The sequence below is a fragment of the Crotalus tigris genome, unplaced genomic scaffold (assembly GCF_016545835.1).
Source record: "Crotalus tigris isolate CLP2741 ecotype Arizona unplaced genomic scaffold, ASM1654583v1 scf7180000018825.4774228, whole genome shotgun sequence".
Classification (NCBI taxonomy): domain Eukaryota; kingdom Metazoa; phylum Chordata; class Lepidosauria; order Squamata; family Viperidae; genus Crotalus; species Crotalus tigris.
The window spans coordinates 4,657,921-4,678,746 of NW_024097215.1; the positions used below are offsets into that span (position 1 = coordinate 4,657,921).

The 20,826-nt window shown below is 40.5% G+C and overlaps 1 protein-coding gene across 3 annotated transcripts in view; it reads right to left on the bottom strand.

Annotated features, from left to right (window-relative positions):
* KIRREL3 (kirre like nephrin family adhesion molecule 3) overlaps positions 1-20,826 on the bottom strand; it is a 131,805-nt gene that overhangs the window by 29,324 nt on the left and 81,655 nt on the right. The window contains exons 9-11 of one of the 3 annotated variants that reach the window (XM_039356454.1): positions 17,911-17,946; positions 16,612-16,659; positions 10,547-10,654 (exon numbers count right to left, since the gene is read on the bottom strand). In XM_039356454.1, coding sequence (XP_039212388.1) covers positions 10,547-10,654; positions 16,612-16,659; positions 17,911-17,946 — 192 coding nt within the window. The remainder of the gene's footprint in view (positions 1-10,546; positions 10,655-16,611; positions 16,660-17,910; positions 17,947-20,826) is intronic. The other 2 variants (XM_039356455.1, XM_039356456.1) reach the window with 2 other exon arrangements.

The following is a 20,826-nucleotide window of genomic DNA, read 5'->3' on the forward strand; positions in this document are numbered from 1 at the left end:
GAAGAGCCAGACAGAAAGATGGCTCTGGCAGAAAAAGGGAGAGAAAAAGGGCTGAGCACATGTGGGGAGTGGGTTTTTATACCCTCTGAAGCCTTTTGTTTGGAGTAGTTTCCTGTTCCTGTTTTAGGCTTTGTATTTTCTGTGTCACATATTCTGACTTGAGTCTGGGTGTGCCTTTCTGGTATTCTTGATTGTGGTGGGTTAATCCTATTATGTCCCAACGGTTAGATCCTGCTTCCCTGGTGCTGGGGCTAATGACTCTTAGAATTTGGGTGGGTATGCAGATTTTAGGTGTCTTTGTCTTCCTAAGCTTCTAGCTCTAACTTTCCTGATGGTTTACATCTGCATTTGTACAGAGCTGGCTTTTGCTTGAGACAGAGAGACTTGGGGGCAGGCTTGGTTTCTGCTTTTAAAATCCTTTTGAGGAAATATATTTTTCTGCCCTTTTAATATTTCCTTCTCTAGGGAGCTGACTTCCCACACACCTAACCACCTTCCGACTAACAGATGTGATGAAAAAGGTTTGAAAACTACAGCTCACTTCCTCAGACTCTGGTAAGGTCTGCAAAGATCCTCTGAGTTTCTTTTTGGGGTGAACTGCTCAGAGTTGAGTTGTGAAGCTGAGGCAAATTGAGACAAAGCTAAATGAGGGAAAGGATTTTGGGGGAAGGGACAGCCTCTCGTTTGTCCTCAGCCAGCACCAGGAAGCCACAAGAATTTACGCTGAGGTTCACAAGTCACCCTGTCCCTCAAACCTACACTACATGATTTCTGGGGAAAGGAGAAAATAGCTTGCTTTTGCAACTCCCGAGCTACAATATCCTGGATTGGCTTTCAAGGTGCTTTAATCTGCTTGTGTAAACATTTCACAGAACTCCCTTGGATTGTGCAAACTGCCAACCCATTAAATACTTGTGGAAGTGGGTTTAATTTAGTCATTTACTTTGGCATCCCCAATTTCCTGTCTGATTACAAAAGGAGGGAGGGAGGCAGAGGTAGAAAAAAATCTAAATATTCATCAGCATCTTTGCTTCACAGCCTGCATAATGTAATAATGCTTGGTGGGAAGGTTTTTAACCACTAGAGAGGTTGGGAGAAAAGAAGGCACTTTATAACTAAATTTGGAAGCTTGTGGGATAGGAGCAGATTTGAAGTCCCTGTAAATAATGCATGCTTTCAAAAGACAGGCTACAAATCATGTCTCAGGCTGGTTTCTGAATGGCAGAGTATTTTACGAGAGACAGTAACTCAAGAGTTCATCTGTGTGCTCCTCAGTCTACATCCAAACATGATGAGGTTTGTAGGTACCGAGAATCAGAGAGAGGGCAGAGCAGTAAAATAAAATTAAAAAAGTGTGTGAACCAGATCACTGGGAGTTTTTCTGCCATCATTGCTCAAACACCTTGCATGCTTAATTACTAAACAATTTTATAATCCCAGGTTTCTGTAATCTACAGGTAAATCTGGAAAAATCCAGTAAGCCTCACCAATGCCGTATTAGTTGGATTGAGGGGTTATTTAAGGTGTTTTGGAGGGGAAAAACACACCTCCCAATTAAAATACTTGGAATTATTGAGGGACCCTCACAGAAAAACTGGATCAAGCTAACTTTGTGAGTGCAGTTCCATACAGTCAGAAGTTTAGGATACAATGGCCTACTGATCAATTGCAAATTTAGTCAAACAAACTCTGCTGATTGTCTGTGCTGAATGACTATAGTCCCATCTTAGATTAACCTGGCATGTGGTTTGCTCGCTCAGAGTTGTGAGTTCTCCCAAACTGCTTCATACAAATTCGGTGGCAGAATTTTAGACTCAGATTTCAGCACATTGCCAGGTCTCCTGCCCACATTCCTAAGCCTTTATCCCCCTCCCCACAAAAACAAGTAAACAACCATCACAACCCCCATTCTCCTTTGGCGGTTAGTGCATCACCAAATGACTTCCTCTGGCCATGTAGAACAGGGGTCTTCAAACTTGGCAACTTTAAGACTTGTGGATTTCAACTCCCAGAATTCCTCAGCCAGTGTGCCTGTCTGAGAAATTCTGGGAGTTGAAGTCCACAAGTCATAAAAGGGCCAGGTTTGAAGACACCTGATGTAGAAGGTCAGAAGGCTGAACTGGATTCTTGACCTCTCAAAGCTTGCAAATTCCTGATTTAGGACTTTCAGGTATAGTATGAAGTCAGCCAAGTATGTTTATTGAACAACCATCATTAAACAAATCTTGATGTGAACTCAGTCAGTGTGAGGAACAGAAAAAGTATATCCTGTCCTACCTCTTAGTTCCCACTGAAATACTGAGTGATAAACTAAGGAAGTTATATCTCACTGATCTAAATTCTAAATTTTTCCCCCCATTCATTTTTCATTTCACCCAGAAGAGCTAATTGTTTTGCTCTTATTGAAAGAAAGCAAAAAGAATGCTTGTCTAACAATGATAAACAAACTTAGTACAGGGGCTGTGCTGGTTGAAAAGAAGCAAAATCAAGGTTACTAATACATGAATTAACATCTGCTGTCCCTGGGGCAATAGCTTCTTAATTGATAACCTAATGCTATCAGGCAAATCAATATGCAATTTAGTAGTTTTATTCTACCTTTCTCTTGATAATGCCTTTTCCCCCCAAAGGCCATCCTTTGCCTATCACCCTCAGGCATCTTTTAGTAATGGGCTTACAAACATATCATGATGGACTTTCCCAAGCTTCACAGTGAAGAAAGAAACCTCTTTCTTTTCTCTCTTTGCTCTGCTCTTTCCCCTGTTTTATTTTATTGGTTCTTCCTCCGTTCTGTCCAGGCCTGAGCACCAAAGCCTCAACATTTAATTTCAAGGAAAAGTCAATTATGGACTCATGGAGTCTTTCCTAGAGAATAATAATCCTTAAAGAATTTTTAGCTGTTAAAGTCATCCAGGAACAACAATAGATGTGTATTAAGGCCAGCAAATGTTTCTGCCCCCGGAAAATCTCTCTGATTACTATATACATATATTGCTTGTGATGAGTTTTGCATCTTATTAAAACAAGAATTCTGTTGATAGCCACTCCATCACCCTGCATTTTCTTTAGCTTGGGTCAGGGGTGTCCAATCTTGGCAACTTTAAGACCTGTGGACTTCAATTTCCCAGAATTCCTTCAGTCAGCATGGCTGGCTTGGGAATTCTGGGAGTTGAAGTCTACAAGTCTTAAAGTTGGCAAGGTTGGACACTTCTGGCTTAGGCAATACAATATAACATTTATTACACGACAATTCCTGATTTCTACCCAGCAAAATGGATGTGGTCAGCAAGTAGATGAAAAGCTTCAAGACTGAAGGAGCTCTAAAAGCTCCTGAAGACTAGATCAACTCTTCTGGTCTTGGGAAACTATAAAAGCATTTTACAGTCATGTATCAGTCTGTGATTAGAAGTGATTCAAAATGATGCTTCATTGTGCCTTGTGGGGGACAAATCTGTACTTCTCTAAGTACTAAACCAGCTATCTTTTCTTTTATGTCCTTCATGTTTCTCTCCTTCAAAACCCTGCAAAAGCTGCTATTTTATGATGGCGCCTTCAAAATGATTCAGAATTTCTTTCAGCATTTTTTTTGCGGGGGAGATTGGGGTTATAGCTTTGGGAGGAGGGAGGGAGGGAGGGAAGGAAGGAAGGAAGGAAGGAAGGAGGGAGGGAAGGAGGGAGGGAAGGAAGGAAGGAAGGAAGAAAGGAAGACTATCTGACTGAGTATCATTTTAAAATCAGGTAAACTACAAATAAAGGTTTTTCCCCTATAATTGGCAAGGTACCTCATGCAGAAAACGGATGATCTAAATTTTCATTAGCACTAAAACAGCTATTCAAGAAAGTGACAAGCTTTTCTCATTTAATTGAAATGTGTCTGGGCCCTCTTGGTTTCTTCCAGGTTTTGGGAAAGTTTCTCAAATCTTCCCCAGTGATGAACATATTGATGATATTTTTGAAGCGACTTGTAATTTGCTAACCCAGTGTTTAATTTTATCAATTAATAAATTACTCTTGACTGTATATTCTTAGCATGTTCATTGTTTCTGTTATTTACGGTCCTGGAGAAACAGTACGTAAAAACTATTCTGCAAATGTAGAAGTGAGATCTGGCACATATAGGAAAGCAGCACAAGAATGCTCCAATTTGAATCATTTAGAGTATGCTAGAACTGACCAAGAAGTGGCCCGTTGGTTCTTTGAAAAATTGACAGTATAGAATAGATAGTCCTCGACATACATAGCTTTGGGGGGGAATGACCTATATTTGAAGTTCTGATGACCACCTCCCATCTCTGATGGCCACACCCCTTCATGATCACATGACTGGACTTCAGCCAGTTTGCAACCAGGCCACACTTAATGGCTGTTTTCAGCTTCCTGCATTCACATGACCGTGTTTTATGACTGTTTTGCTGAAAACCAGCATTTACTTACAGTTTTCACAAACCGGTGCCCATAGTGAATCATTGATTTGCTTAATGACTGTGGCCTTTGCTGAACGACTGCCATAACCATCACAAAAAAGATGGTAAAATTGAGTCGGTCATGGTTTAGGACTATCATGAATTAGGATCATTATGAGCGTGCTCCATTACGCTCATAACTGGAGGACTACCTGGGTTAAGTCACTTATTCAGCCAGGTAGCTTCTCTGGCTACCTGGATGATCTTTCCTTTTCACATTTTATTAGTTTATCAAAATATAAAATACAAAGAGAAATTCAAAAAAGTAGTAGAAAACTAGGAGGGGGAAGGAAAAGAAAAAAAACCCATGGTATAAAGAGGAAAAAGGAAAGAAAAAAGCACCATTTTCCAACTCTCTTTAGCACAATAGAAGATAACATTATAATCTCAACTTTTTACTTTTATACAACAGTATGCACTGGCCATTTCTATAGCAACAAACCTATCTAATTAGCAAAAACAAAATCAAAATTTCATTTTTTTTTCATTGCAAGCACAACATTTCCGAATAGAAACTAAGTTAAACATATTCTCTTCTTTGGATAAAATAACCCATTTGTCCATCTCTGCTTCTCCTTGCTGCTGGGAATAACTGGATGATCTTATTCAATTCAAAGGATGCTGCACGGAAAGTTTCCTTGTCCCCAATGCGTTTTGCATTTAACATTTGCCAAAAAGTAAATGCTTTACGGCATCTTCTCTGATGCTTGGAGAGCATCTGCTGATCAGACAGGTGTCTTCTAGAAAGCTCCTTGAACCAGCAGGATGGGATCTTTCCTCCTGCTTTTGGGGAAGGGAACAGACAACATCTGAGCAAGTTCTCAAGAGGGAGATATGATGAGTGGCAGATGGCTGCAAGATGGCAAATGCTCCACGCTTACATTGAGAATTCTCTGTTTTCCTCATCTTGGCTTTATCAAATAAAACAATGCACAGTTTTTCTTCTGTTGAAATCAGAGTTTTGAAGTGATAAGCAAACTTGAATTATGAAATAAGAAAAACTTAAGTTGTCAACCTGAATTTCTTTCACGGCAAAACTAACGAAGCCACCGATAATGTTAATTGAATGGATTGAATTCTCTTGCCATGCTATAGAGAGGTGTGAGATACAAAACATGGCTGTAAGTGGATAGAAATATTCTTATGCCTTCCAACTTATATAAAAAGGGAACGGAATGTGGGTAGGCTAGGTTCGTTAGCTTATGAATTCACATCAAGCTGATTAATGTTTAGGATTAACAAAATATCCCGGAGCAGTTTCTGCACATAACGATGATTTAGTTTGCTTTGTGTTTTAATAAGAATTTATTGAAATTCATATCGTTTGTTATAAATGAGGCAGAAAGAATTTCATTCTTTAAAAAAAAGTGAGCAAGGGAAAACAAATCAGGCAAATGCTTTCATCTATTTCTTATTTCCAGGAATATTGATAGCATACTTTTGGGGGGTGGGTAAGGGGAGGTGAGTGGTAGAACATGAGGCCTTTTCTAGAATTTCAAAATTGAGTAGGGTAAACTGAAGCAATTTGATTGTGAGTTTCCTTCCCCAATATCTGCTGGAGAGACTGTCTCATAACAAGGAGATTTGTGTCGTTGGAAAACAAAATCTGTTGTGTGGGTTTCTGGTTCTTTAAATACTGTGGCTTGTAAAAGTCTTCATTTCTAATAAATCAAAGTTTATTAGGGAAAGAATAAGCTTATCTCAGCAAGGCATTTCTTTGGATTTACTCTTTCTATTTGCTTCCCACCTCTTCTGATTAAGGGCATGTATAATTTAGGTATACCAATGAAGGCATGTGAATTCTTGTTTGCAAAAAGAAGGTGAGAGAAGAATGTTTTGGTTCAGAAGTTAAATAAATCTGGCAAGATCTCAGCTGTGGTTCAGACGCCAAAGGGAAGACGAGAAAAGGATAGTGGCTTACTACAAGGCTGTACCAGCTCCTACAGTCCCTTATCATTGTCCATGCTGGTTGGTTTGGCAGGAGTTGAAGCGCAAAACATTTGGAAAGCCTTTGGTTATCTTCACTGGGCTATGAGGTTGATTAGCAAGGCCCTCAGGGGTGCTCAGAGGGTGAAGACCAGGCATTGGCATTTTGTTGCCTGAGGTGAATATTAAAAAAGATGTGAAATGATGATGCTGGACAAAAAAGCTGAATTGGTCTTCAATGCTTGTAATGAAACAGAGTTCTTCTCTGTCACCAAAAATAGTAGGTCAGTTTAGAGGACACAGGCCAGGCTATGAGTCCCTAGAATGCCATCTCTGAATTTGGTGGAGACCCTTACAAGGACTCCCTTAAGTTCCTCTTGAAGACCCTCTCTTTTCATCCAGGATTTCTGTCTGTTGGCGTCCTTTTGCTTTGGTTTGGTTCCCCCCCCCTCATTCTTCCCCTCGATTATTTCAAGGAGTGTGTTATTTCATGCTTTTTTAATTTACCCTCTGTTGTTTGTGTTTTAATGCTGATTTTAAATCAAGATCAGCAGTAGGAGTAGTAGCGGCAATGACAGGGATGGGGCTGATGAAAATTGTGATGGAGACTTGTCTAAAGCTATGATTTAATTGGGTGGAGAATAGAAGTGAGCCAAATCTTGCTGTTATACTAAATACGGCCGAGCTGGAGACGGGAAGGAACAGGCTCAAGGAACATGACATCCATAACATAATCCTTATGTTAATTTAAATACCTTGTATGCAGTTTGCTGCTTTGGTTGGCAGGCAATAAATTTGTGACAGCACCGAAACAGCAGAAGTCTCCTGAGACCGAGGTCAGCTCTGCAGCCTCTTTCGCTTTCTCTTGCCTTGAATGAATCCTACTGCTATGATATGAATAATTGGGCTCTCCAGAGACTTCTACAATTGTGAGTTTATGCAATGCCTGTTAGGCTTACAGTACAAATCCCACTGTGGAACGAGGTGGCCTTTCGGCTGGCAAAGGATCAAAGCAACGTAGTGTCATTTTCCTACAGTACATGCATGCCTTCCGTTTTCCTTATTCTTAATTATGAATGTATTCATTGGCCTGGGAGGGTCTCAGAAGCAATGAGACCTCTCAGCCAAAACTTGTTTGTTTGTTTTGTTTACATTTGTTTTGGAGATCCTTTCCCCCCAGAGAACTCTACCAGGTCATCTCAGTTGGTCATTTGCAAATTTTTGGGTTAATTAGATTTTCAAAGGGCAGACTGTTGATGTATATAAGTAATTTTAAATACTAATTCTTGCTGACAAGATGCTCTTTTTATTACTAATGGCTGTGATGGTTTTGTCTGTGTCAGTAATTTTTTTATAAGCCCAAAGGGATTGTCAAGACCTCTTGAGACTTCATTTGCAATTGATAATACTGTATATCTACGAAGGAGGGAGAAAAGCAAGCTTGATTTGGGAACTGGGATGATAATGAGAGCATGGAAATACCTGCATAACAACAACAACAACAACAATAATAAAGTTGGAAGGGATCTTGGAAGTCATCTAGTCCAATCCCTTGCTCAGGCAGGAAATCCTATACCATTTTGGACAAATGGCTGTCCAGTCTCTTCTTAAAAACTTCCAGTGTTGGAGCATTCATTGCTTCTGAAGGCAGGTTGTTCCACTTGTTAATTGTTCTAACTGTCAGGAAGTTTCTCCTTAGTTCTAGGTTGCTTCTCTCCTTGATTAATTTTCATCCATTGCTTCTAGTCCTGCCTTCAGGTGCTTTAGAGAATAGCTTGACTCCATCTGGGTCATTTTAAAACTGCAGTTTTGTTAACTGAGATGGGGAAGCCCCAAGGTTTCATGTGTCATCTTGGAGAGGTGGTCATATGCAAGCAAACTCTTTACTACAATACATTTTATGTTAGTCTTCTCTTGAAAATTGTTGACCACATTTTATCCCAGATTTGAAATGCTAGTGATTTTCATTGCAGAATTCAAAATTGTTGACCAGCAAACCCCTAACTGTTACTGTGGGCCAGACCTTTTGAAAGGCTGCCTGTTTCTTTTAGCAACTGTCGGTAATTATCAGCCATCATTAGACATCTTGTTAAATATTCCACCAGCAAAAACACCCAATCCAACCCAACCATCAATAGTTGTATAGGACCTTTGCAGTAGTAGCGATGAGTGCAAATTTGGCAGAGCTTCTTCCTTATGTTGCTTTTTGCTAAGAAGTCAACACTGCTTTGAAACATTAGTATTCCGTACTCACAATGGGTTATCATCTGCTACGCTGTTACTCCTTGGTTTCATGATCAGCTTTCATGTTGTTGTTGCTGACAGGCAAGGAGTTTAGCAGAACCAGAACTTAGAATGCCATTAGCTTCTCCACATGGCTCCAACTTCCAACTGACCATTTCTTCTCTGTCCTGGCTTGCTAAATCTAAACCTTAGAATTGTAGCTTCATATTTGAGATGACCTCATCACATGCACTAGGGATAGACTATAAGCCAGGGGTGTCAAACTGCCAGCCCGCGGGCCGGATGTATCATGCCGAAACTGCACCCACCCCAGCTCCAGCAATGGGGGGGGGGAAAGTCATGATACGTCGCGACACGTCACGTGACGTTGCAAGTTTGACACCCCTGCTATAAGACTTGCAAAGCAACCCAACACCATCTGGTTACTTCAAATAATGTAATGAGCCACCTGTTCTCTCCCCCCCCACCTATGAATCAGAGAAATGATACAGTTTGTATCACATCTGTTATTAAAGAAGAGAGAGAGAGAGATGTGGGTGGAGGGGGTGGCAGTGGAGAATATGCAAACTAGGCTGATTGTGTCTGACCACTGATGCTGTAACAATGAATTGGCCCATTTTCTATCGCGCAAAGACTGAATGGCACCTCGCTGCTGGATGATTCCAGTGAAATTGAATTGGCCCTTTCTCAGGTTTTAGTCGTGTACCCATCCATCAAAAACAGTGCTTAACCAGAATGCAAGATTAATGACTGCCAGAGATTTAATTTGCTAATACCTGAAGGAGTCACTAATGGGGTTTGGGAGTGTTATGAAAGGTGGAGGAGGGGAAGCTGAAGAAAACACGATGATGGCTCTGAAAATCAGGCTTGTATGCAAGCCCAGCCATTCATTAATAAGTCTGGGAGAAGCCAGAGTTCTTTGGTTTCGCTATAAACGCTCTAAAAAGAGCTGTTTTTAATTATTTATTCTTTGTTCTCAGCAACACAAACAAGTATTTTGCAGTGCATTTGGCTTAGCTGTCTTCTAATTTCCTTAAAGTTAGAGAAAGGATGGGTTTTCTTTTTTTCTTTTCTTTTCTTTTCTTTTCTTGGCTTCCAAGAGCAGGCAGAGCTATCATTCCATGGTTTGCTGCCTTTAGATTCACACAACCATCACTCTTGAACTTCCCCGTGCTTCTCTCCAATAAGGCAGCTCTTGTTTATCCCTGGGAATCTTTTATTTTGTTTAACATCTGTTTCTCCAGCTGGACTGGAAAGCCAACTGGAGCTTGACATGGGATTTAAATGCTTATTTCATTTAGAAGGACAACTCTCCCAAACCCTGCAATCTCCTAAAACAAAACATATTTTTTTTCAGGATGAGGTAAATGCTAGGCTTTTGTAAGTATTTAATGCATGGTTCTGATGTATTCTCCATGCTTCAGGAGAAATAGAAATGAAAGGTGGATATTCAAGCAGGTCTGAGATGTTTATTAGACTTTTTAGGGGTGGGTGGCTGATCAATTGTTCTAACTGTCAGGAAGTTTCTCCTTAGTTCTAGGTTGCTTCTCTCCTTGATTAGTTTCCACCCGTTGCTTTTTGTCCTGCCTTCAGGCGCTTTGGAGAAGAGCTTGAGCCATTCTTCTAACTAAGACCATCATTCTCTGTAGATAACAGAAGTAACTTAAGGCCTGTTATGTTATTATTTTTGAATACGTATAAATGAATCATTTTCCCTCTCATGTGAAATTTATAAATACGAGTGCATCTCTTTGTCTGCAGGGCTGTGTCTTCTTTTGGAAGGGACCCCCTCCTCCTTCCAGGACACACTACTAAATAATTAAATACTGTGGTGAGTCTTGATCATCGGTTGTTGGGTCCTGCATGGGATTCCACAGTAACAGTCAATGAACTCAAAAGGAAAAAGGACTTACTTCTTTGGGAGCGAGCACAGCAGAAAGCCACAATAGTGGCCATCAGGACTAGGAAAGCCACACCAGCTCCAACGGCCACACCTATGATGACTGCCATGGGCACTGACTCTGGAAGAAACAAGACAACAAATGAAGTGGAGAAGGAATCCCCCTGTTCCTTTTTTCCTTGCCCCACACTTGCTACCAAGACCTCCATTATTTATTCTCAAGTAATTCTTCATTCTCAGATTTGCCCATGTCATCGGTAAGACTAGTTCCTACTCGATGAAAGAGACACAGGGTTAGAAATGCACAGCAGACTATGATGAGCTGGAAAAGGAACATGTGGGTTTAGGCGTAAGGCTTACGTTGGGTCACTAACCCCTGGATCTCCTGTGTTTGTGAAAATAAAGTCAACTTTTGGCTGCCAAGACTGGCTAGGATCCCATCCCTTTGAGCCGTTTACTTGAAATATTGAAACCTCCTTTGAGGACAGAGACAGTGGCTTTGATAAAAGTAAAATTAATACTGTGTGCTTGGGTTTGGATATTTGAGTGTATGCAGACCAAGTTCAAAAGTACAGGATGGGCTGCTTTATTATTTGAAGCTACTTGCTTCAGCCCTAAGAAAAGCAAGTTTCTGAAATTCTCCTGTTGAATCATCCTTATGAACATGGCTTGACCAAAATCATCTTTCATAGTTCTGTTATCCATAGTAACTTCTCCAGATTTTTGTTTCATCTCCCCCAATCCTATACATGTATAACAGTCTTCTTTGTTATTGCAATTTTGGAGAAGATTGAAAGCATCCACTCTACTTGTAAAGCAACATCTGATTACATCTTAATTTGAGGAAGTATTAAAAGCATCCCCTTCGTGAATCAGTCCTGAGGATGGAGAATCTGCAACCTAAGGCTTGCTGGTCTTTCTACACCATGATTTAGGATGACATCTGAGGATGTCATCGTAGTTCTTGGTTCAAGCATGCTTCCAAACCATAGTTTGGTGGTTATGTTCCTGAGCCTAGGCGTGGCTGTTCATGTGCTCTTCATCTGTCTAGTTAATGAAATGATTATTTATGTATTTATTTATTTTATTTATAGTGATCACATAGACAGACCTTCTCCAGAAGGAAGTTAACCAAACATTTCCTACCCTGCTATCATAAAACGACTCAATGCATGGGATAAAAATTGGGTGAGTTTTTGAAAAGTTAAATACAAATTTTTAAAATCCTTGACTAGTTCTTGCTTAGCTTCTGCTTTGTAACGGATTATGATTGAACGGTACTTTGGGCTGAGGACATGCTGTCTAAATTAATTGTTGCTTGTCAAAAATGATCCCGAGGAAGTGGAAATGAAATATAGGAATGTGAAATAAAACTAGCAGCTGTCAAAAATTCAACTTTGCTGTCATTCTCCCCCCCCCCAATAATCCAGCCAGTGTTTAGATTTCAGAGCCCATACAGAGAGTCTCCGCACCCCCATACGAATGATTGCAAGTTATATTTGTGAAAGGTTGATGAAGAAATGGTATGTGATGTGAAAGGAGGGAAAAAAAAAAAAGCTTTTCCATCCTTCGGCTGCAGGAGAATCTACTCAAATAGTCTTACACTCCTGGGGGATAAATAATATATTGCTATTTCTTCACTTGGTATTACCTTCTCCATCCCAAGACCAGCCCTACTATTATGTAAAGTGGTAGATGTTGAGGAACAGTAACGTCAACAGCTTTGGCTTAGCCCTAAGTCATTCTGTTTTGCTTTTTGTTTGAACACTTCATTCTGAGTTTGGGGACATTTCTGCCTCTCCTGGGTTCATAAAACAGCAGTACAAAATGGCGTTCTCCCACCAGGATAATAAGAAGTGAAGATTTAACCATTGATTCAGTTAGCTTCTGTTGCCAGAAAAGGGAGGAACACCCCACCCTCCACATCTTTCTCTTGTTTGGGGTAGTAAAATATCTTAGGACAACCTTGATCCCAAACTATATATGGGAAGAAGGAAACAAATATTTGGGAAAAAAAAAAGATCCACTGATCAGAATAAGAAGTCAAGGGATTGTATTATGTTGACTGTGTTTTTTTTTTTTCCAAATTTGTTAACTGGTGGCTGAAAGGATGTGGAGAACCAGACATTTCCAGCCTCTCAGCACAAACTTCAATGTCCAGACTGAAATGGGACGGATCAAAAATTGAGATATTGGTTCTATGAAAGCCTGCACGTTTTCAACTCTCCGCACAGATTTTCATTTGGAAAAAGTGGATAATTCACAAGAAAAACATCAAAAATGGTGAAATTTAGTTCGATGAAAGATTGGACATTTTCAATTCTCCACACACATTCACTTGTCATTTAGAAAAAAAGTGGATAATTCACAAGCAAAAAAAAAAAAACATATCAGATTCATGAACCAATTCTGCAACATGGAAAGCTGGTCTTGTTCATTCATTGTTGGTGACTTCAAGTTTACACAGTTCAGTATATTATTCTTAGTGTTGCCCTTGAAGATGCTAAAAATGTCAGTTAGCATAAACTATTGCTGTCCACATTTGGGTAGGCAAACAGAACACATGGGTGGGCACACCTGACAGCTTCATTGATTTTCAGTAGGCCTGCAGATATATTAAAGAAACGGTTTGGTGTATTGCTATGATTTTGTCTTGCTTTCACGTCACCCATAATTTGATAGCAATAGCAATAGCACTTAGACTTATATACCGCTTCACAGTGCTTTACAGCTGTCTCGAAGCAGTTTACAGAGTCAGCGTATTGCCCCCAGAAATCTGGGTCCTCATTTTACTGACCTTGGAAGGATGGAAGGCTGAGTCAACCTTGAGCCAGTGAGAATCGAACGGTCAAACTGCTGGCAGCTGGCAGTCAGCAGAAGTAGCCTGCAGTACTGCACTCTAACCACTGTGCCACCATGGCTCATACCAAAGATTGAACTGTCTCTCAGCTGATAGCCCGCTGGTCAGAATGGTCTTGCCCAGTTTTGATTCCGGCCACTTTCAATTATTGGATTGGGAAAGCATCACCGTTACTTGTGGGTTTTGAAGAATAATTGCAGATGGAATATTGGAAGCCTAGCTGGAAGTGAAGAACCTGGGAACACAGAATCTCTCCACAGTGCAAAGAGAATTGTTAAAGCCAAATCAGTGGAAAGTTTATCCTCTTATACATGAACCTTGATTGTTTCTATAGTGAGTATGCTCTCACAGGTAATGCTCTACTGTGGCAATATAAAAGTTTTACTATCTAGGCCTCATCAAGATACCAAATCAGGTTTGAGATTCTATGATTCAATCAAGCTTGTTTCTGAGTCCGACAGCCCTAAACTTACAGGTAGTCCTCAGGTTACAATTTGGACCAGACCTTTTGTCACTCAGTGATTTGTTTTGTTTGTTAAGCGAATGATGTGGTCATTAAAGCGAATTTAGCTTCCCGCATTGATGTCGTTTGTCTGAAGTCTCCTGGGAAGGTTGCAGATGGGTGCTCATGTAACCCCAGGAGGTTGAAATTGCCGTAAATGCACTCACATTTTAATCACATAATTGCAGGAATACAGGTGGTCCTCAACGTATGACCACGACTGAGCCTAAAATGGCTGTTGTTAAGCGAGACAGTTGTTAAGTGGGTTTCTCCCCTTTTTACGACCTTGCTTGCCACAGCTGTTAAGTGAATCACTGCAACTGTTAAGTTAGTAACATGGTGGTTAAGTGAACCTGGCTTCCCCCAATGGACTTTGCTTATCAGAAGGTTGCAAAAGCAGATCTGATGGTCCCGGGACGCTGCAATCGTCATAAATATACACATCAGTTGCCAAGCATCTGAATGTTGACCATGAGGATGCTGCAATGACTGTGAAAAATAGTGGTAAGTCACTTTTTTTCAGAGGGGTTGTCACGTCGAACAGTCACTAAACGAACGGATGTAAGTTGAGGACTACTTGTACTGCAATAGTCGTAAGGGTATGGACTGTTCATCACTCGGTTTTGCAAGCACTGTCGTAACTTCAGACGGTGATGCCTTATCCTTATGAATGGTTGTAACTCAAGGATTACCTGTCCACTGTTTTCCTTTGCAGTTGAAATAGGGCTCTTCTTCCATCCAATGTGAGAATGTAGTTATTTCGGATCTATGACAGCAACCCTTGTTGTTAAAATGCCCTCTGCTTGCAGGTGTCTCATCAAACAACAGAGACACCAGCAGATGCCATATGGCACTTCCCTTTCTCTGCCCGCACTGCTGTTAGGGATCTATGGTATGTGAGATGCAGCCTCTTCTGTCTTAATGGCGCCATTCATGCTTCTGCTTTTCATCCCTTTCCCACTCTTTTGTGTGTCTGATCGGGGAATGATTAGAGGTGTGGTTTTGTGACGAAGGGACAATATCAAGGGCATGGCGCTTTATATGTGTTTCAGTTCTTTTGTGTAGGGCAAATAGCTATTTGCTGCTATCTGGATCAGAAGGATGATGAGTTTTCACCGTCCTTGTTATTTGTGTTATTTTGTGTGTTTGAAAGGGCTATGGAAAGATCTAGGGTGGAATTTTCATGGCTATCGGATAAACCAGATGTCCTTTCCTAAGGCAAGAGTGAAACAGCACCGGCCTCAGAGGGGTAAAACTGATAGTGGTAATTATCAATACAATTCTACATCCCTACCAACCTGAGTTTTTCGTGCTTTTTAATCTACACCAGTGGTTCTCAACTTTTTCTTCACCATGGACTCCCTTTAAATACCTTTTGTGGCCACCCCAAGATGTAACTCAAGATGTAAATCAAAACATAACATTTCTCCAAGCCCTTGACATTGCAGTTGAGAACAACTGATCTATACATTTTTGTCCATTTTTTAAAATATATTGTTTGTCTATTTTGGGGGTATGCATATATGTGTGTGAGAGAACCCTAAACCCCAAATTCTGAAAAGTGCAGATTACAGAACGCGTGTAGCTTTTCCAATATTCAGCTTTTCCAACAGATCTCAGGCTGGTTTACATATCAAAGATTTCTGATAGTTCCTTTTTGCTGGTCGGTAGGTTTGTTTGCATCTTTTTTTTCTGCCAATATTCGAGATCTTGATCCATCTCTTGGTTCTGGTTATGTTACTGAGGGCCAAATTTCCTGCAGAATTAATTACGATCCACCGTTTGCAAATTTTCAGAAAAGTTTCCAGCTGGCTTTTAATACGTAAATGGGTTTTGTTGAATTGTTTTTTTACCTGTTTGAGATTGCTTTATGAGATGGGTTGTTTTAACTACTCGTTGTTCTTACTGTTACTTTTATTTTTTTATTTTTATAGTACTTTTATAGCCATGGATTTATTGTTTATAAGCCACCATGGATTTATTGTTTATAAGCCACCTTTGTCCTTAAAAGAGGTCTGGGAATATTTCAAGTGTATCAAACGAATAAATGAAACCGATGGTGCCTGTGGGCGGAAAGGAAAAAAAAATATCAAGATGGCATCCACAACTGTGTGATTGAAGCCCTGCCCCTCCCCTTTTAATGTGTGTGTCGGTCCTCTAAGGCGGACCAAATTCGAAAACCATAGACATGCAAGCTAATACTACTTATATTATAAAGTATAATACAGGTGGTCCTCAACTTATGACCACAGTTGAGAGCAGGGTTCCCATCGCTAAGCAAGGCAGTCGTTAAGTGACTCATTGTGGCCTTTTTGCCATTGTTGTTCGCCAGTTGTTAAGTTGATCACAGGTCTTTAAGTGAATCTGGAAACCAGTCAGGAAGAAAGGTTGCCAAAGATGATCACATGACCCTGGGATGTCGCAACCATTGTAAATACACACTAGTTGTCAAGCACCTGGGTTTTGATGGTGTGATATCCATAGTGTGAGACTGGTTGTAAGTCATTTTTTCAGTGCTGTTGTAGATTCCGTCCCTAAGTGAATGGTTGTGAGTCAAGGGCTACCTGTATTATCAAATATTATAGTAACAGAATCTTGCAAGTCTTAATCAATCTTCCACCACCCTCCCTTTTTCTTTATGAGAAGAAGGGAGGGTCATGTCTGATGTTTTCTCAAATTACATTCCAGTCCCGGACTCATATTTCTTTTATCTCACCATTGTCTTGGTTGTGGTTCTTCCTCCTGTTCCTCAAGGTTATTCCTTCTGCCCATTACACACAAGAAAAGAGCAGGGCGTGGATTACATGGCTGCAGAAGCCATCTTGCCATTTTTGACACCTCCCCTCTCCCCCCTCCCCCACCCATCACCACCATCATGAATGACCTTGTCAACCATGCAGATTTAAAGTCATGCGTGGCTCTTTGACTTAATTTTGAAAGCCACCTACAACGATCCTCCAGGCTCTTGATCGGAATAATCTTGTTTTTCCCTGGCAGCCTGATGGATGAGGAAGATGAGGTCAGAGGAGAGAGAGCGAAATGCCAAAAGAACGTAGCAATGGCCACTTGCTTTGAACTGTGACCCCCCCCATTCCCTCTGCTAATGACCCATGGCAGTTTAGGCCCAAGGGGATGTGAGCTTGGGGAGAAACCATTTCTCCTGTTCTCGTTCTTAACCACCTTGCAATGTAGGTGGAACAGGAAAGATGCCACCAGCCAAGCTTTCAGAGCAACACACAGGCTGATCCAGAGGTAAGTGAGAAGCTCTTATGAAGGGAAGGTGAGGTCCTAATAACAAACGCAGACACTAAGAGAAGATGGTTTGTGATGGGGCTCATGCAAACAAAGTAGCCCAGAGCAAAGCAGGATGATGGGATGGGTAGAAGCTTGCAAAAAGCAGTTTTCAGAAACATGGTAAACTTAAGTCAGCAAAATCATTCCTGCAGTGGAACTCTCATCTTTGTTTCCCCAAAGTATCTAACCAGAACTAACCATGATCAATTCCTTGGATTCCCATAAGCGTGCCAAATGCAGTCAGTAAATTCCTCCAGGAGACCATCGCTGTTAATTTAGCAAAAGAGGGAGGTATAGGCTATACCTGAAATTGAATTTTGCTTGGGGTCGTTTTGACATGCCAGCATTCATTTGAGAGATGAGGTTCAATTGGTGGAACATGGCTTAAAGAACATGTTAATAGGCCATTCACAGGCATTTTCCAGCTCTGGATCTAAGGATAAGTAAGATATCCTCTTCTTCATGCTCATCAATTCAACACCTCGGTAGTCGTAGTGTGAATTTTAGCACTATCCCATTGGGAAAAGCAGGAGGACTTGGAATGGGAGAACTTTAAAGAACCCAAGGATTCTGAAGACTAACCAACCCTTCTGACAATGGTTCCTCTCTCAGGCATCCTTTTACCTCCTTTTAATGGACATGGCATAACTGTTTCATTGGGGTTATCTTGGGAGATGGGGGAGATCAGTTCACAGAGTCACCTTCACTCATAATTCCGTACCTGTTTCCATACCAGCTCCTGACTTCATTTCCGTACCTGTTTGAAAATAAAGCAAGTGTCTACAGCCAACGCCCAACTACAAGATCAGTCAGTTATTTCTTTTTCTTTTGCTGGGGTTGCAAATTCCGGGGAAGGTTTGCCCATCACTTCCAAAGGCAGCTTCAGGGGCCACGGCCCACTTGTTGCAAGGGCTGGGGTTCCAAAATGCCTCTGGACATCAGGCAACCCCCATCTGAGTGTCCATCATATTTCAAAGTATATTTGGAGGAAATTGCTAGTGGGGAAAGAGAGAGAGAGAGAGAGAGAGAGAGAGGGAGAGGGAGAAAGAGGGAGGGAGAGAGGGAGGGAGAAGGAAAGCACAGGGAGGAAGGGAGGGAGAAAGGAAGGGAGGAAAGGAAGGAAGAAAAAGAAAGAAAGAAAAAAGAAAGAAAGAAAGAAAAAGAAAGAAAGAAGAAAGAAAGAGAGAGGGAGGGAGGAGGGAGAAGGAAAGGAAAGAAGGAAGGAAAGAAGGAAGGAAAAAGAAAGAAAGGAATAAAGAAAGAAAGAAAGAAAGAAAGAAGAAAGAAAGAAAGAAAGAAAGAAAGAAAGAAAGAAAGAAAGAAAGAAAGGCTTGCTTGTGGAAAGCTATTTTCTTAGGAAATGGATTTAGTTGAATAGTGAGCAAGACATTTTAGCTTTCTATCTGCAGAATGTTTTAAAATCCAGGGGAACATTCAAACATTCAGCACTGCACTTGTAGGCAAAAGGGGTATAGTCCTGGGACCATTGTATATATGATTAGATTGGCAGTTGGAAAAGCAATTGTTGGAAACTTTATTCCCTTTCCTATAGGCTCAGCCATTATAAATCAACCAGCAGCTTTTCATCTTACATCAAAATGAGGTTGCTATTTTTGGCAGAACTGTCTGGTTTCCAAGACTGCTGGGCAGTCAGCAGTCACCTGTTTTTTTTATGAGCTCTGCAGAACAGTGATCCATCTCAAATGATCTTTAATTACATTTACCTATATTATGAACGACTGAACAGAGTGCTTTACTAGAATCTGCTTTCTTAGCATTGCAGATAATCTCTGCATGCCCAGGAAAAATGGGCAGCAGGAAAACAATCTACTAACTTTATTGCACTGGGCTAAAATCAAGGCTGACTTTAAGTCCATTTGATTTCAGTTTAATCTGAAAGGTAACCTTGCCTTTAAGTGAAAACTTAATGAGAACAGTCCAAATGTCCTCTCTAACATTTAAGAGGAAGTGATGGAACTGAAGACCCTACTGAATCAATGTATAAATGGTATAGGATTTCCTGCTTGAACAGGAGGTTGGACTAGAAGACCTCCAAAGTCTATTCTATTCTATTCTATTCTATTCTATTCTATTCTATTCTATTCTATTCTATTCTATTCTATTCTATTCCTATCCCTATCCCTATCCCTATCCCCATTTTAATGTTGCTCTTCCTTCTAAGACTTTTCAACACCATTTAGGAGGGGGACCTTTAAAATTATAATCATGTTTCAGTCAAGAACATTTCCTTTTATGTGACTGAACAGGAAATAAAGCCCATCCTTTAGGTAGTTTGTTGACTTCAGCAAATGGCTAAATCAGATTGGCTATACAGTTTCACACTGCTGAGCCTATGATCCTGGGATAGATCACTGGACAAAAAATGAAATGGGGAGGGGAAACTTGCAAATAAAATTGGCAGAACAGTAGTGGGGAGCAGTGACTGGGTGGTCATGAACATATAGAATAGATAATGGTGCAGGCCATTTTCTCCATTATTTGCAAGCCAAAAAACTGAAGAATGCTAATCTTATCCGTAATTTATAATCCCCCAAAGAAATTATGGTATCCAACTAACCTCTTTTACATGACTCTGTTGCTAATACAGAAGATCATTACAAAGGTAAGGAGGTTTAAATGATGTATCCCATTTCTTTCTCTCCTTTCCAATATAAAATGCCTTCTCTTCTGCATGCTTGTGCCATAGTAGTTCAAGCTTATTTTGCCCAATGCACACAAGTTTTGTAATTTTCCTGCCTCCCCTAACTGGTTAATTTCTCGTGCCTTTTAGCTTAAGATTGTTATCTCTTCTTTTTGAGTATATTTATCATTATTCCAGACAATTGCTTTGGTCTGGCAAGATTAATGTCTGGCCCAAGGAACCAAGAGTGACATGTGGAGTTACTTATGAGTAGTTCCTTTATTGTTGTTCGCCTACAGACAGAATCTTGCCAGACTAAAGCAATTATCTGCCATCACTATAGACATACTCTCTGATTGTTGCTCTCTTTTTGCCTGTCAGACATTCCGAGTTCCACTGTCTCTTTGCCCTCTGGGAAAAAAGCATTTCTCTCCTGGGATTCTCGACTACATTCCACCATAGCTTTGCTAAAAAAAAAAATCCTATCAAAGTTTACTTCATGTTTTTTCTGCTTCTGAATCCACAACCACCTTTTAATGTGGTAAGATAGGGACTCAATTCTTAACTTCTATTTAACACAACTTCAACTCTTTAGATCTTCCCTTCTCAAAGTTTTCTGTCTGGGAGGAGAACTAGATCATTTTGTAGATCAACTAGCTGGTAATATTTAGTGCACCATCCCATTTTTTTTCTACCGTGTTTATGGTGCCACAAACACAAAGGATGAACTAGGACTTTCTGAACTCATCCATCTGTATTCAGATTCTGAAGAAACCCTTTCTTCTCACCTGGTGCAATTTTGTTCTGCAGGCATGTCACTGAAACATATAGCTTTGCTTAAAACAATTTCGTCTGAATTCAATTTATATGTAAATCATGTAGTGCACCGTAAGGACAAGAAGTTAAGAGCCACCAATGAGTTTTCAATGGTTGGCCAGGGTTTGTATTCTCTATAGGAGGCAAGGCAAAAGAGAAAGAAATGGGTGGGCCAAAGTG